The sequence below is a fragment of the Pungitius pungitius genome, chromosome 2 (genome assembly GCF_949316345.1).
Source record: "Pungitius pungitius chromosome 2, fPunPun2.1, whole genome shotgun sequence".
In the NCBI taxonomy this organism is placed as follows: domain Eukaryota; kingdom Metazoa; phylum Chordata; class Actinopteri; order Perciformes; family Gasterosteidae; genus Pungitius; species Pungitius pungitius.
Window position 1 is genome coordinate 11847643 of NC_084901.1, and position 17932 is coordinate 11865574.

Genomic DNA, 17932 nt, shown 5'->3' on the forward strand with positions numbered 1-17932 from the left:
AAAAAACAGAACAAGGTGAGCAAACAATCTATGAATGGTGTGAATGGGTGAATGATGGCATGTTAAAGCGCAATGATTGGTTGGAAGACTAGAAAAGAGACACAAGTACAGTCCGGCAATGGGTAATTTGGCCACATGCTTTAAAGTAATAACCTTTGGAGATTTTATTTTCAATAGATTTTAATGAATAGAATGTTAAGAGAAATACATTAAAGGTCACAAGTATGTTATTGCTGTGGACTTTATCTGCAATATATTCAGATATATTATACCAATAATACCAATATGTTCTTTCCAGTTATAAATCATTTGCAACAAATGAACCATATTACCAACCAAGCTGCGCATACAAATTCAACAGGGCCCTTAAAAACCCTGGGAAACGTTTTGGCAATTTAGTCCCCTATTCAGTTGATCAGGCTATTAGCTGACATGTCAAAAGCTTTAACGTGGTACTGCTTTTTTACTTGAATTTGAGGGTGTCTTGAAGATCACCTGTCAAGTTTCCAACCGTTGTAAAAGCATTTTTATCATACAACAGCTCATTCTTGGCCTCCAGGGAAATTAATCAGGCAACAAAGTTACAGCAACTTCTATGAATGATTGGCGTTTTTGGAAAGAGAACTGTTCCGTTTTTAAAATACATTATGTTTTTGTCAAAACTGTGTGTACCACAACATTCCTAAATTGTTATTCGATGCACTTGAGTAGTTATGTTTCATTATTATTCATTTTTTTGGAAACCGACTTGCTCTTAAACTACAGTTTATAAAAGTAAAAAACATATTTGATAGCTGATATTATCAGGACTATGGGAAATATGGCATTACTGTGCTGTAGTGTTGTCCTCTAGTCTTCCTCATTGCAACAGAAGCGAACACGTTGTACTGTCTCTTTAAGGGCTGTCACCGCTCCTTCCTCGCTGGCCTCCCGCTGCTTGTTATTTTGTGCAACAAGATGGCTGTCGTTCCTGAGAGCGGAGTCCTCACTTTCAGCATTTTTAAATGGAGCTCTTACTCCTCTACATATTTACCCGAGTGAGTAATGCACACGTTAGTTGGTCCGCCCTAAGCATTAGGTTGTGTAGACACAAGTGGTCTTTCATCGCTTCAATGCACCAGTGTTTGTCCCAGCCGGCCCGACTGGCCTAGCTCCTCTGCGACCCGCCGCAGCTAACTAGCGTTAGCTTCGTTAGTGGCGGTAGGGGCGTTGGGTGTTGATACGTTGTCGCCCTATGGTGATGGTGGTGCTGATCTTTCAAAGCGTTTAATGGGGCGACAATATGATGTCTCGTTGAGGACGTGTGACGTTAGTTATTTTCAAGTCGTTTAGATTATTCAACAGATAACAATCAGCAGCTTGTGCACTGCTCTATTAAATAACGGTGTGCGAGGTAAGGTTTTTGATCAGCAGCCTCCATTACTTTGAACTGACACTTCGTTCAATTCGTTACAATCCTGAGCAAATAACCCCTCAAATCACAACCTCATTATCCGAGTCTGATTCAGCAGGTCCCTCCGGCACCCTCGTTTGTAAGAAACGAACGTCCCCGTCAGCTGCATTTTCTCCCAGAGCTAAAGTAACTAACTTAGCTGCTGTTGGCTAACTAAAGACCTCCGCTTTAGCAGCAATAGCAAACCGCCTTATCCACCGGCCATCTGGAATATGTGTTTAAAAAACAAATGGTTAGGGAATGGCATGCACAAAACCCCTTCCAATGTTACAATTTACAAGTGAAGTCACGCATAGTTTCAGAGCATTCTGCTAGTTCAGCCTCGCACAGGTTAAGTTAGCTATAGCTGATACCAATAATAGCTAAGGTTAACTATCAATAACTGTCTGCTAGCTTAAATGAACCCTACTGTACTAACATTACATTAATTTAATGAACCTGGTTGATCTTCTTGCACACTCTAGTTGGCCTGCATAAGCAAAGGTTTAATTGCTACATGGTTAATTTATCGCCTGTATACTAGTAGCTCTAACCTACATAACGTTACCCATATACACATACTTTACATACGTCTATTCTGCTCCCAAAGTAAACTCTGGTTACTGGATCCTAGCTTAGAAAAAAACATGGTCGACTGTCTCCAGTTTTGTGCTCCAAATTGACTCTACTGTTTCTTTGTGGGTGTTTTTTTAGGAATATCTTGGTGGACAAACCCAATGATCAGTCGTCCAGGTGGTCTTCTGAAAGCAACTACCCTCCACAGGTAGGCCCAGTGCCTTTTCAGCAAACTGTCCCTTCCCTTGACCTCACTGCTCCAGATGGAGCCGCACAGTGGAATTGTCAGCGTGCATTTACTGCATTTATGGGAGGCTTGTTTTGTTTGTTTATACCGTAGGTGTATGAACTATGATAATGAATACTGCTTGGAGATACATACAGTCTGAGTGAACCCATGGGCTTGGGGAGCGTAGGGGCTGTGAGAACATCTGAGTGAACATAGGGCAGGAATTGTATAGTCATAGAAAAAAACCTGGATCTAGTTCATGACTAGTAATGTCAATTTGCAATTAATACAGTATAAAATTCATCACAGAATTCCTTACACTAGGCAAAAATTGTTGATGGGATGGGATTCAGGTCAGACATCTGTGCACACTGCACTCAAAATAGCCCGGATAGCTACATTCATGCGACTTGGTGCTGCACATCAGTTGAAAACTTTTTTCCTGAGCTGACTTGTCCCATTATCTCCTGCCCTAGGAGACATTTTAACAACAAACCTGTGCAAAATAAACCAGCGATTACCCCTGGTGGCCATACCTATCATGAAGAAAACTATCCTCATGAACTGGAACTCAAGGAACAATATACATATCGCACAGTGGAAAAACTTGATTTAGGATCACCTCTCAATATGAAATCTACCTCGACCCGCAACTTACACATACCACCACTCCATCTGGTCATCTTTTATTACGTTTTTTCAGACATCACACTAGCCAATCATATTGAAAATTATCTTATTTGTTCACTTGTTTGTTCTAAAAAAAAAAAAACTTTTGCAAGGAAACAAATGTAACCCTACGGTTACATACACACAGACATATATATCTGTTATTTCATTTGCCCCCCTTATGTTTTCCATCTCAAAAGGGTTCTGACACGCACACCTACATACACGTAAACATTTTTTTATCATATGTTTGTTGGTTTGTTTAAAAAAAGAAAAAAATACTTTCTTGTGGCCTAATTGAATGGTAGGGGGAACACTTTGGAATTCTCCAAAGCAAACACTGAGATTTTACATCATTTTTGGTCATGGAAATTTTGTTAAAAGTCATGGAAATCCATTGGTTGAAATGTGTATGAACCCTTTTATGGGCTCAGGGAACATAAAGTCTGACAGAGTATACATTCAGAGGGAACATGCAGCAAGTTGTTTCTCATTGTGTATCTTGATTATCGATTTAAATTATTGATTAAACCAGAGTCTGTTATACCTAGAGGACATAAAACAACACAAAACAAAGGTTAACCATTTACCAGGTTGTGCAAGCCACTCTCAAAACATTCCATGTTAATGTCTTGGTTGGTTGGTTTAATGGTTGAGAACCATGCACATATTTAGTTTATGGGATACGGGATGTTGTTTCCATGTTCTGGCCTGTTGTCAGTTGACTGGTGATGTGTCAGTAGGTTTCCTGTCTTGTCAGAGCACCAGTGACTTGTGAATGCAGCGTAACTGCGGAATCATAACTTTGCCCTTTTCCTTCAGTCTATTTCCTCACTGCTGTCTTCATCTCTTTTCAGTTTCTAATCTTGAAATTGGAAAGGCCGGCAATTGTTCAGAGCATCACCTTCGGAAAGTATGAGAAGACTCACGTATGCAACCTCAAGAAGTTTAAAGTCTTTGGTGGGATGAGTGAAGAAAACATGACAGAGCTTTTGTCCAGGTAAGATATGAAGCCAGTCCATGTATTTGGTTTTGATTATTGCAGTTTCAGTGTCAAATTAGTATGCTAAATGTTGTCTTTTTTTTCTTATCTTTTGAGAGGATTGTTTGAAGCTTTTGGGCAGTGATAGACGGCTGTTACCAATTGCTATAATGTCACTGGTTAAAGTAGGCCACTTTGGTCCACCACTCTCTGTACCATTAAGATTTAATTTCTGTAATAAACCTGTACTGGTCAGATATTCTAATTCTGTTTCACTTTCGTTCATTGGCCGTATGCGCTGTATTAACGTGGTGGGAAAAATTCACTAGAATGCCCCATAAATCAGAGAAAGAACTCCAAACCAGCGCACATTTCCTTTAAAAACTCCAACAACAAACCACATGTTCATGTTTCCACTTTACGACTTGAAACTTTGGGGTTGGATGACGGTTGGGTTTGTTGTAGGTTGGGTTAGTAGTAATCATTAGAACGTCAATATACTCTCACAGCTGAATAAAGTACATTACATCATAATATCCAGTGTTTCCTCTATCAGTTGCATTCCTGCACGTCTGCCCGTTGACGACACCGCATTACCCCGAAATATTGACTTATTACCATTGGTGATCAATTCTCGGCATTGGGGTGCAATGACTTAAGCATGAATAATTTTGAGAAAGTAGTTTGCCATTCAGTGCATCATTAAATCATTTATGGGATTTGGGCAGAATACCTCGATGTTGAATTGTATTCTCGTGAAACTTAAAGTCACACAATTTTTGGAAAAACTTTATTGTGGGGAAAAAGGAATTTTTTTTTTCAATCATCTGCCAGCTCTGGTGGTAACTGAAAAATAATATAACAAATAACTGCCGAAATAAGTTACAGCCATCTTTAGACAACTATCCCAACTGTACCGGCATCTGTATGTGGTCGGCATCTCAGCGATTATTGCAATTTTTTTAAACAGCTGCTTTATCTCTGCCCATTTTTACCTTTTTCTCTCTATTCCAGTGGCCTTAAGAATGACTACAACAAGGAAACGTTTACCTTAAAGCACAAGATCGATGAGCAGATGTTTCCCTGCAGATTTGTCAAAATAGGTGAGCTGTGTGGTTTGTCACGTGTCTGTGGTTGATACATAAGCCTCCGTATTACTCTGTGCCCCGGGGCTCTGGACGATTTGAAGGGAAATACGCCTTGGCAAAAGGAATTTAATAAATTAATTCAGATGAATAAGCCTGCGTGAATTAAAAACTTTTAAAGAACCAGTTTTAAACAAGCTGCTCCCATTTTACCTTGACAGCATAATTTTCCCTTTGTGTGTAATTTAGGTAAACGATTATTTTTATCATATGAGTTAAGTTGTTTTCCTGAATTGTCTTCCAGCTCCAGGTAGTGAAATCATAAAGCTATGTTGGCCCGTATGGAGTTACAATACAAGAGCTCACAATGAAATTCAGCTCCATGTGTTGTGTAGACAGAGCTGTCCATGGTGCTGATCCGTCTGCGTCATGTTTTATTAATGTGTGGTGCTGTCCTTGGTGCTGGTCATGCAACCATTGTGGTTTTAGTGATATCATTTTGCAATGACTACTTGTCTGGGAACTGACTCATAATCATTGTCATAGCCAGCTTTAGAGTAGTACGGTGGTACATTTGATACTTTTGGAAGCCCTGTTTATTTCCCTTTTCAGATGGTGTTGCATTTGTAAGAATAATGCATTTGTGGGATGAACAGCAGCGCTTAGTATTTGGGTTGCGGCCATGAAAAATGTATCAAATCTTCTCTGGTATCAGGCTGTCTTAACGGGCCTTCACCGTCATGCCTGTTTGCTCTCGGCATCATGTGCACCGGAACCTGAACATGTGGAGGAACGCTATGTTCAACAACAAGACCAGATTCTGCCTACAGCTGTTGGGTCATGGGTCCAAAGTGTGAAGAAGATGAATTGTCATCATTGTAGGCAATCTCAAAGAAGATATATATATATATATATATATATATATCAGGATGAGATTATGCAAGTCAGTCCCAGGAGGAGAACCACAACCACATTGGTGACTTGGAACAAATGCTTTTTGAAGAATTGGATGCCATCCCTCTGCAGCGTGTGATCAGCATGAAGAGTCAGGCTGTGTCAGGCTGTTGTGGCTGTGTATGGTTCTTTCAAACTCCGCCGCTGCTCCTGCTTGTTAATTTAATATATTGTATAATTTATAAATTGCCAATATGCCTTGTTTCTTGAATCATCCTATCCACCAAACAACGATCATCAGCAATATTCAGGTTTAAAATGCATGCTGTGGCAGCGGCAGCCCCAAAGAAAGTTCTGTCTGCAATCACATTTCATTAGGCCAGAGACCATATATATATATGAAATATAAATTTTACTTCAGGTAAATAAGAACTGTTTAAGTTTTATTTTGATGCGAAGACGTGGACATTACCTGGAATGTAACACAATATGGAAGTGAAAGCGGTGCTCTGTTGATTTAATTTTGGGTAAAAAGTGTTGATACTATTTTATTTATAGTTTCCTTCTACATGGTGCACCATGATAAGTACCGGTCTAATGCAAAGATGTGTGCGATGTGTGTGATTTTGATTTTGGCCATAATTGTGCAGCCCTACTATAAGAGGTATTGTCAAGAAGCATTAGAAACAACACCCTAACAACAAATTTTCTTTTTGTGCTATGTTAATCTGATAAACAAATTATGGCGACGTTGGTGGTCTTGGTTGGAAGATATGAGATATGTAAAAAGATATGTAGCATGTTTGTCTCCTATTTTTATTCATCGATCGTGTCTTGCTCTGTGTTGCAGTCCCTCTGATGTCTTGGGGTCCTAGTTTCAATTTCAGCATCTGGTATATTGAGCTGCACGGTATCGAAGATCCCGATGTAGTGCAGCCCTGCCTTAACTGGTACAGCAAGGTAAGAAGCTGGGGTAAAGGACTAAAAACGACTAACCACTCCAGCTGGCCTGATTCTCTAGCATGATGGATAAATCAGCCGGCAGGAGTCTCCGTCTCTTTAAAACAGATGTTCTTAAGCACGACCCACAAGCAGTTTCTTGAAATGTGTATGAACTTCCATTATAACAGCGGGGTCCCCGCCCCCCTGAAAAAGTGTTGAATACGCACGGCGATTCCGCTACAAAACATCAGCGGACATACATCCGGCCCGCCGGAGTGCGTACGGCCCGCCAGGTGACAGCGACCCATCAGCCGACCCATCAGCCGACCCTTCTGTCCGACTCGACTACACCTCCCTGCGCGTCTGAAGTTGTGAACCTAGGGGAACGCTGTTCTTTTAACAAACCAGTGGGAATCTCAAAACTTTAGTGGGGCTGGGTGGTGGTAACACTGTGATTTGTTCTTGTGCCTTCTAAGCCTGGGACATGATGTAGGGAATTGTGTGTAACTGTTTTGGAGGCGATGTGGTTGAGGGAGGGTCAAGGCGATGTAAGAGAGACTCACTTTGTCTGCAGACGTTGGCACACCCCGGAACCGCCAAACAAGACGTTTTATTTTGTATTAATTATATAGTTTATAAAAACGCACACTGTTTTGGTACGTCTAACAACACCCAAAGTGGAACTTTAATAACTTCTAGGAAAGTTCTGTATTTGGAATTTAGTGCCATCTTAAAGGATAAATAAGCCTGTAGAACCACGCTTTTTTGTGTTAATAGGTTTACATGAACAGCTCCAGACTGGTCGTGGCTACCTGGAGATTTCAGCCTATCGCTGTTCCATTAATCTGCCTTCAACTTTTTCCTCTCCATTGTTCCCTAACAGTACAGAGAACAGGAAGCCATCCGTCTCTGCCTCAAGCACTTCCGACAACATAACTACACAGAGGCCTTTGAGTCGTTGCAGAAGAAGACCCGGATAGCGCTGGAGCACCCAATGCTCACCCACCTGCACGACCGGCTGGTGCTGCAAGGAGACTTTGACGCATGCGAGGAGCTCATAGACAAAGCTGTAAGAGGTACGGTGCTCGCCCTGCTAAAAACAATTAGAAGTTGCAATGGTACCATTTTAATCCTTTTTTAGTTCTGCCTGTGTGATGATCTTTTGCCATATTCCGTCCTCTTCTCTCCTCACTAGATGGTTTATTTAACCAGTATATAAGCCAGCAGGAGTATAAGCCCCGGTGGAGTCAGATCATCCCGAAATGCAACAAAGGCTCAGGCCCCCAAGAAGTCAACCGAGACGACCTAAACAGTGAGAACATTTCTTTAAGTGGGAGTTTTTCCCCAATTTGTCGATCAAACACTCAATAGACTGTAAAAGCTTTGCTGCCACAAAGCTAAAGCCATGCTTCCCTCTGCTCGTCCCATCGCACGATTTCCCACAATCCCTTTTCTCACTTCATCTCTCTCATCTTCCACACTCACCTGCCACTCTGTCTCCTCACCCGTCTCTTCTTCTCAGGTGACGGGGACGACAACAGACCTGGGATGAGGGGAGGCCATCAAATGGTGATTGACGTCCAGACCGGTGAGACCCATGAAGCCAGTGTTACGACTTGGCTGTTTAGCCCGAGGCTATGACTCATATCCTCCTACTCAGACTCCATTAAAGCCTAATGAAATCATCCTACCCTCCCTCCCTGTCCCATCCACCTTGAGAACGGTCTCCTCCAAAAACAACGGGCCTGAGGGCATTTCGCTTCAAAGTGAATATGATGAATCACAACTTGATTCAACTTTCAGGTTCACATTTCTTTTTAGAATGAACAGAATTTTTTACATGGATTTGGCTCCATAGTCGTGGAGCTAGTAAAAGAAAATGTGGCTGTAAGACAGAACATCAACCTGATCCTGATCTTTAGTAATAATTTCCTAGTATTGAGTTAATAATGATTATGATCTAAAGTTGAAATGCTGCGTCATTCAGTTACACACACTACACTGCATTCTCTTCTCCCTTGATGCAGAGCTGGAGTTCAGCTGGCTGCAGGCGAAGCTTTCCAAAGCACAATGGAGATCCAGAAGGGGAGTTCTAATGTTTGTCCACTTGCTCTATTCCTACAGAGACTGTTTACCTGTTTGGGGGCTGGGACGGCACACAGGACCTGGCTGACTTCTGGGCTTACAGTGTTCAGGAGAACCAGTGGTCCTGCATCTCCAGAGACACAGAAAAAGAGGTGAGTTGAGTCACAAAACGTGTTGTCTAAGAAAGAAAAATAATAATAATACACAAGTGGTTATTGAGCTTTGTTTTGGCCCTTACCAATCAGAGCGGTCCCAGTGCCCGCTCGTGCCACAAGATGTGCATCGACTCTCAGCGGCGTCAGATCTACACTTTGGGCCGGTACCTAGACTCCAGCGTGAGGAACAGCAAGTCCCTGAAGAGCGACTTCTACCGCTACGACATCGACGCCAACACCTGGACGCTACTCAGCGAGGACACGTCCGCTGATGGAGGCCCCAAGCTGGTGTTTGACCACCAGGTAGCTGCTTGTAATATTTAATTTACACATCCAATTCAATGGATGCTGTACCCAGCATGCCGTTCAGCGGTTTAACAGTTAATAGAGTAGTAGATAACGTGTATGTGTCTGGGACAGCGTATTAGCAGAGCAACAAGACTCACTCATTAGGCGCTCTCAGTGTTGAGTGCAGGTTGTTAGAGCTCAGAGCTTCACACACTGTCTCTGTAGCAACGTGTTGAACAGAGAAAAGTACACTAAGATCTCATTGCGAAGCTCTAGCTTAAACTTTAACAAAGTCTGGAAAGAACAGAATCTGTTCTTGTTTCAAAGCAACAACTTGCCTCAACTTTTTTTGGTTTTCTTCAAGACAGAACTTTTGTAATAAGTATTCTTTGATGAACTTGTTCCCTCCGGCTCCTATCGCCGACAGATGTGCATGGACTCGGAGAAGCACATGATCTACACATTTGGCGGCCGCATCTTGACGTGTAACGGCAGCGTGGAGGACAGTCGGACGTCAGAGCCTCAGTTCAGCGGCCTTTACGCCTACCACTGTCACGCTGGGACGTGGAGCCTCCTGCGGGAAGACTCGTGCAACGCTGGGCCAGAGGACGTCCAGTCCCGCATCGGCCACTGCATGCTCTTCCACACCGTGAGGCTCTTTTCTATTGCTGTTCAAATCAACTATAACGCAGTTAGCGTGGATGGTAATTCTGTTTTGTCTCTTCTGTTTCCCACAGAGAAACCGCTGTCTGTATGTGTTTGGAGGTCAGAGGTCAAAGACATACCTCAATGATTTCTTCAGCTATGATGTGGACGGGGACCATGTAGAGATCATATCTGATGGCACCAAGAAGGACTCAGGCATGGGTAAGCACACAGTTTATATTTAGCAAGTCTTACTTCAATCAATCTTATAAAAAAAAAATTGTTTCATTATTTTCTATGCACACACTGTCACTGTGAACAGCTAGACGCACGTCACACCATTATTCACATTTGTGCGTCACCGGTCATGCAAAATTACACTTATTTGAACGTGCTCGCTAACTTTTGGCAGCAGTGTAATGTGATGAGAGGAATTGCTTTACACTCAAAGATGAGAGACTCAGCTGCTGCCTCGCAACTGGCTACAGTATGTGAGCTAATTTTGGTTTAGATATTCTCAAGCAGCACCATGGTACTTGATAAAATAGGAATTCCATCCGAATTGGATCAGTGAAAAATTGCATTAATAATTGCAACGGTTTGTTAGAAAGTTTCCAAAACTACCATCAGATCCCACCTACATCAACACAAGCTGTTTGGGAGGGTTGCCAGGAAAAAGCCTCTGCTGTCAATCAACAACAAACCAAAGCACCTACAGTTTGCTAAACGTTACATGGACTGTGAATGAATTCAGATGGGACCAAACTAGAGCTTTTTGCCAAGAAACATCAGGGGTGGATGTGGCGTAAAAAGAAAAATAGTCATACGGAGAAGCACCTCCTACCCACTGTGAAGTATGGTGTTGGATCTTTAATGGGGTGGGGCTGGTTTTCTTCCAAAAGCCCCGAACATCTTGTTAATTATCAAATATTAGCAGATAATTAATGAAAACCTGACAGCCAGGATAACAGTCCGAAGAACACTTCCACACGGACCAAAGAATAAAGCTTTTGACATGGTCATCAAAGTCCCCCAACCTAAACCCTTTCTGTGGGAGGAGCTAAAGAAGAGAACCCACAAGCATCAACCTGGGAATCCAAAGGATCTGGAGAGATTATGCATGAAGGAACGGTCTCAGATCCAGTGCCATGTGTTCACCAACCTCATCACAAGAGAAGACTCAGAGCGGTTATCTTGGCCAAGGGAGGCTGCACAAAGTATCAACTGAAATGGGGCACATTTTCGAAGGGAATTTGTTTCATGATAACATTTTAACATTTATTTAAATTATGTTACTTCAGTTAAGTGTGTGTGTGCTATACATACATTCAAGGGCACGTTAACGCATTGCTGATTGAGATGTGGCCACCTCAGATCCTATGTTTGCTGACCGCTCACCTCCCTGTCCCGGAGCAGCCAGAGGCGGGTAGGGGGGGGGGGGGGGGGGGGGAAGACATTGACCAATTCCAATGTGTGCAAGGGTGAAACGAAGCAAAAAAGAACAGAATGTGTTTTGGCAGGAAGGAAGCACAAACTGTTCTCTCGGGCCATATCGGTCTCTGATGTTGACGTGTGCAGTGGTCTGGCGGCAGCGTCTCTCTGGACATGTCGACCCGCAGCCCGAGCTGGGAGGTGTGATCAGATTAAGCTCATATAGATGATATCCCCTTCATGAGTTCAATTTGTTTTCCCCGCAATGACATTTAAAATCTAGTCTGTTGCCTCTACGGAAACAACCGGCCTAACTCGGCTCAGTTGTGCGTCTTCTCCCTGCTCTACAAAGAGTAGAAAACTGGTTGGAGATACCAAACACCTCCGAATTAGGCACAGACTTTAAATGTAAGTCTGTTGAACCCAGCTTTGTGACATATTTAATGGACATAGATGAGGCTGGACTAGCTCCAGTATTCGGTTTGTACAAATGTGTATTGTTGACTGGCTCTGGTTAGATGGTGTGTGGTTTATAATTTAACAGATTTCTGACACACCAATTCAGCAATATCGGAGAAAACAATCGCTGTCTGACCTATAACGTAATAGGGCTGAACTATGTGCCTGAAATCAGGTGTGTGTGTGTGTGTGTGCATATACATATATATATATATACATATACACACACACACGTGTGCGTCCCCACCCCCCCCACACTATATAATGGTCGGGGAAACACTAACAATATATGATTCCATCGCAATAAGCTGCCGTTGACGGACAATAAAAGAATAAATGGGAATATTGCCGAACGCATATTAGATTTAGGCTTTCGGTTGCTGAAATTCTCTCAGGTGTTGAGGAAATGAATCCCTGCACGAATTAGGTTGAATTTGCATGCCGGTCAGCCTCTCTGCTTCAGTCCGTTGCCATGGCACCCGGTTGCTGTGTTATAGAGTAGCTTTCTTTCCTTCCTTAAACTTGACTTTTTGTTAAGTGGAATAGAAAGTCGTATTATTAATGGTGCTCATCAAACCCGTCCCACTACGTTTCTCCGAGCTGAACCCTACGTCCATTCATGTTTGCCGTTGTCGCCACAGTGCCGATGACGGGCTTCACTCAGAGAGCCACCATCGACCCCGAGCTCAACGAGATCCACGTGCTGTCGGGCCTCAGCAAGGACAAGGACAAGCGCGAGGAGAACGTCCGAAACTCCTTCTGGATCTACGACATTGCCCGCAACAACTGGTAGGAGAGTCAATGAAAGACACGCGCACTTAATCACACTCAGCGTCTCTTTGTAGCTGAGATATTCAGCATGCGTGCTCACGGAAAGAACAGGCTGTTCCATTACATTGATTTAAGTAGCTTTTCCCGTGCTCAATGTCTGGTGAAAAAAGACGTGCGCTTGTTTCTCTCTGCAAGGGCGCGCACATGTAACAAGCTATTTGTTGAGCAGCTTTTCCTCAAAGGCTTCAGGAAGTGTTGAGTAAACCTGCTTCCTGCTATTTATTTGTGTACATGCGTTTGTCTGTTTCAGGTCGTGTGTGTACAAGAACGACCAGACAGTGAAAGAAAACCCAAGCAAGGCTCTGCAAGAGGAGGAGCCGTGTCCTCGCTTTGCACACCAGCTGGTCTACGATGAGATGCATAAGGTACCACACGCAAACTGTCACACTCAATCTCAGGGGTCCGCCTCAAAGCTTTTGGATCACAAAGCATCAGGTTAAGATGTATCGTCGTGAGCTGCTGGAGAGACACATGTTACAGGAGCTAAAACAAAAAAACGCACTAAACCGGTCAGAGGGTGAAAATGACCCCTTATTTTAGCACTTACAGAACAATGTGAGGAGATGGAGGCATCTGATTAATTTTGAAGACCGATTGGTAGCATAATACACGTCACGTAGCACCCAGTGTGCATTATAACTGTAGTATTCCTGTGTGTGTCCAGGTGCATTACTTGTTTGGGGGAAATCCTGGGAAGTCATGTTCTCCCAAGATGCGCCTGGACGACTTCTGGTCCCTTAAACTGTGTCGGCCCTCCAAGGAGTACCTGCTGCGCCACTGCAAATACCTCATCAGGAAATACAGGTCAGGTCGAGACTTTTCTTTGCATTTCAGCAGCCACAGTCATGGGCTGTCTTTGATTGTTCGCTCTTCTGTTACGAGAGTCAATACTGATGTTATGAATAGGGTTTGGTGGCACTAATTGTAGTGCAAGTTAAGTAAATGTATACGCCACATCTAAATACAGCAAAAAAATAACCAAGAGCTATGAGATGAATTTAAAATGGCATTTGTAAGCTGGGCTGGTTTAATGGATCACCGTGTGTCTCCCTTTACAGGCATAGCATCAACTACCGTACAACCCACAGTATATGCGCACTACACTACCAACAGCATTAAAGAGTACAACACATTAAAAAATGTATTAGTCAACAATAACCAAAATGGAACAAAGCACAAAATATATACGAGACAACAGATTGGTCCGATACAAAGGCGGGAAAATGAAAATGTGTTTTTACTGATAGAGCTAACGCTAGCTCGATCAGCTGGATAACGAGTAAACAGCAGCAGCAGCAGCAGCAGGGCCATATTACACTTTGCATATTTTGCCATTGACACACTTTTTTAGTTTATTCAGTATTCGCGCACGTCTTTGCCTGCGTCATGTGACTCACAACAACTACCGGCGCTGCTGGCTGCTCTTTCGTCGACGTCGACTTGGCTCTTTTTTTTTTTTTTTTTTTTGCTCCGCGCTCATCTCCGACTCATCTCATCTCTCAGCTCAACTCTGAGTGACAACAACTTCATGAGGTCATGTTTTGTTCCCATCTGTTTTTGATTGGCCAGGTTCGAAGAGAAGGCCCAGTCAGAGCCACTGAGCGCGCTCAAATACCTGCAGAACGACCTGTCACTGACGGTGGACCACGCTGACCCCGTAGAGACCAAAGAGGTACCAGGTTCTCTTTGTGTTAGTGGTCTTCTGTGTAGGTGTTTTCTTGGTATGGAGAGGGGGCCAAGAGCTTAAATGTGAGAGAAAATGAACCAAAAGGAAATATAAATGTAGAGCTCTTATTTGTGTGCTGAATGTTACAGAGACCTGCTAAAGCAGCAGCAACAGCGCCATCTGCTGGGGGGGGGGGGGGGGGGGGGGGTTGTTTGTCCACCACACCACCTCATGTTTACTGTCTTGCTTCAGTTCCAGCTGCTGCCCTCGGCTCTCTTCAAGTCCAGCTCTGACTTCATCCCTCTGGGTAAGGAGGGTGTGTTGCGCACTACATCTTCACTGCATTTGTTCACTATATTAGTTAGTACTTTATTTAGTAACAGAGTGTCCACACTGTTAAATCATCAATATATTGGCCGTATAAACAGAGTGAGCACTTAAGGTCAGAATGAACAACATAAAAAAAAAACATAAAACAAATAGAACAGAATAAATGCCTTGATTCAAATCCAAACTATATAAACTGCAACAAAAAAGCAGAGCAATGCATTTAGTCATCCAGTCGTGTTCTTGTTGTGCCTGTTAAAAGCTAAAGGTCGGCCCTGGTAATGCATCGCTGGGTCCATTTACAGTTTACCGCATTGTGTTTAAATCTGTGGGGAAGATGCGACTGGTGTATGCATGAACACAGCGTGACACTAGGCCTCCCAACACAAACCCGATGAAAGCCCTCCATCTGTTCCGTAGCGTCCTGCAGCATCGTGCTCCCCCTGAAACCAGATGTTTTTTCTTCAGGTTTCTCAGACGTGGACCAGACGTATGCTCAGCGGACGCAGCTCTTTGACACACTCGTCAACTTCTTCCCAGACAGCATGACGCCGCCCAAGGGAAACTTGGTCGACCTCATCACGCTTTAGTCCCACCCCCCCACCTTTAACACCTTTCCCTTCCCCACCGCAAAGTGTCTGAGCGCCCACCCATCCATAGGCACCCGGTCGGGACGGAGACAAGTTATTTTTCTACTCCTGAACTCATCTAGTGGGATTACGCTGACATCTGGAACTCCAGACGGCCTCGGACACAACTAACAACACACACACACATACACACGGTATTTGGATATGTGTGAAACTCATTTCCCTTTTTCCAAGGAAGCCTTTGTTTTTTTGCAGAGGTTTCTGGAAACCCCTTTAAACATTGCTGGTGTTTTTTCATTTTCACTTGGATTTCTTTATTTTCCTTTGGGAAAATGACATGCGCACATTTGTTTTCAATCTTTTTTTTCTGGTTTGAGTTTGTGTCCATTCAAATGTCCCCCACAAGACCCGTACAGGCCTCCCTCCCTCCACGTGTAAAACATGTAACATGGTTCTGGCCAATTGTTGCGAAAGTTCAGTAAGATTTGTGCTGTTAGTAACATTTAAATCCTAATGTACACTTTCATTTTGGTTCGCTTGCTTCTCTGCAACTTGTTCAGCTCTATTCATTAGGCCAAAACAATGGAATAGTGTTGCAGTAACAATAGCGGAACTATTCTATAAGATAAAGCTTAATATATATCTAAATATACCTTTTATATATTGGTTTGGGTTGTAAAAGTAGCTTTTTTTCCCCACAATAGTTAATCAACTTAATTCTAAATGGTGTACAGAATATGTAAATATACATATAGGGATTCATTTTGTTATTTAAGTTTTTTGTGGGGGGGTTGAACCGATTCCGTGGTGGATCATGTTCTTCCTTTTTTTGCTCTTCATATGAAAGTCCAACCTTCCGGCTTTAATTGCTTCAGTGTGATGAAATAATTGGGGATATTTTCCTTCTTGTCTTCAAGAGATGAGTGTGCCGCAACAGATCTTGCAGCCGAGTTGCATGGGATGGTTTTGATGTTTGGAAGTGTGGTTGTTGGTACATTTCTAGATAATACTCTTGTCAAAGCCACCGGACTCCATTGACAAACACATTTTTTATCATCATCATCATCATCATCAAAGGAGTCCGGTGTCTTCAGTAATCCACTCACTATGGAGAAGCACCTTAGACAAACCACTTCTAAACATCTCTATTGTCCCTTTAAGCAGAACCAGGGTCATCCATTACAACACAATAATGCAAGTTATTGACCCAAGTTTAATGTAAACAAAGAGAGGCTAATTGATAACAGCTTTCCTTACGTACAGAGTCCCAGTAGACAGTCTGATACTGCTGCAGGCAGGGTGTGTTTCGTTAAAGGAACAGTTCAGCCCAAATTTCCAAATCCATGAAGCACTACAGGTGAGACAAAATATTTAGATGTTGGGCTCAATTGTCTTTTAAGTGTAGTTCCTTGCTGTTAGCTTCTTTTGCGTTGTGCTTATTTCAGTATGCTGCCAGCCTCTAATTTGTCCATCCCATTCAACACGTCATCTTCTTTTTGTCTAAATGACTGTTTGAAGAAGTGGACTAAAACCATGGAAGGCAGAGGACACTGTCGAGGCTACGGCGCCAAAATGACTACTGACCATTTTCCAAAGATACCCGAGATTTATCTGAGGAGATGGACACCACTCGTGTCTGTACACTGAATGTAACACCAACGTGTTCACTGGGGAGCTTTGGGTGTGGATGTTGTTCCATTTGGACCAACCCATGCTGGCTGTTTCCGCTCTCTATGCAAAGCTAGCTGTTTGGTGTTGATCTTCCAGCCTGATCCTCAGCAAGAAAGCACATTTTTCAATACCAACCCAACTACTTCTTTTTAATTACTGTTGGCAAAAAGAAAACCTGTGGCAGTGATCAACGAGCTTGGAATGAATGTGTTGATGCTTTTGCGTTGGATGCACTTCATGAGGAATTTCTACCTGGTGAATCCAGGAGGCCCCCTCTGGTCGCTTGATGTGTCCTGCTTTGGAATACAGGAGGTGGTTATTTCCACGGCGCGTCGCTGTGCATTTCTCCATCCCGCCGGCGTGTTTTCACACCAGACTTGAGAAGTTATTTTCTGACACAAACATCCCTAAAGTCATCGGTGGAGGGAAGTAGAACCGAGGTAGAGGCCGCTTGGGTACAGCTTTACATCGCGACTGTTCAACATATCGCTGATGGAAGAGAAGACAAAACAAGAATCCCTGTTTTTGATGAAATGATGATGCAATGTGAGCAATTAATTTATGTCTTTGGGGCTCATCTTGCTTGCCGAAGTCTTTGTTTTTCATTTTGTGCCAGAAGAAAACTGTATTTAAAAAGACTAATTGAAAGCACCTTTTGTTTAAAAAAAAGAAGTAAAAACACAATGCCAAATATTACTTTAGCTTTTTGCTATTTTACTGGTCTGTGATGGATGGAATGGTATTTTGATCATTTCTTATCATGTTTTATTTCCATCTTGCCCTTCTCTTAACCCCTGCGTGGGACTCAGGAGTTTTAAGGCTGGTACTCTCAGATCACTGAGCGGTATTGTGGATACAGAGAATGGGTAGAAAGGCCTGTAGTGTTGCATTGTATGTAATGTATATAAGGAATAAAGATTGTATTTTGTTCAGGTTTTCCTAATTCCTGTGTCCGTGCTGTTTCTGCCCCCTAGT

General features: G+C 42.9%; 1 protein-coding gene across 1 annotated transcript; it reads left to right on the forward strand.

The window, feature by feature from the left end:
• The first annotated feature begins 890 nt into the window (after positions 1–890).
• Positions 891–17893, forward strand: mkln1 (muskelin 1, intracellular mediator containing kelch motifs). Its single transcript, XM_037462556.2, has 18 exons — positions 891–1037; positions 2147–2216; positions 3764–3906; positions 4903–4991; positions 6718–6827; positions 7693–7885; positions 8005–8121; positions 8332–8397; positions 8934–9046; positions 9140–9352; positions 9765–9986; positions 10075–10204; positions 12514–12661; positions 12954–13068; positions 13368–13507; positions 14273–14375; positions 14622–14676; positions 15165–17893. Exons 1-18 carry the CDS (start codon positions 958–960, stop codon positions 15284–15286), a joined length of 2229 nt encoding a protein of 742 aa, XP_037318453.2. The 5' UTR covers positions 891–957; the 3' UTR covers positions 15287–17893.
• Positions 17894–17932: the final 39 nt, after the last annotated feature.

Coding starts and splice junctions, on each gene's coding strand:
- mkln1 (XM_037462556.2), top strand. CDS start 958: ATGGCTGTCGTTCCTGAGAGCGGAGTCCTCACTTTCAGCATTTTTAAA. Junction 8,122..8,331: donor CAACCGAGACGACCTAAACA/GTGAGAACATTT, acceptor TCTTCTTCTCAG/GTGACGGGGACGACAACAGA. Junction 9,987..10,074: donor ACTGCATGCTCTTCCACACC/GTGAGGCTCTTT, acceptor TGTTTCCCACAG/AGAAACCGCTGTCTGTATGT.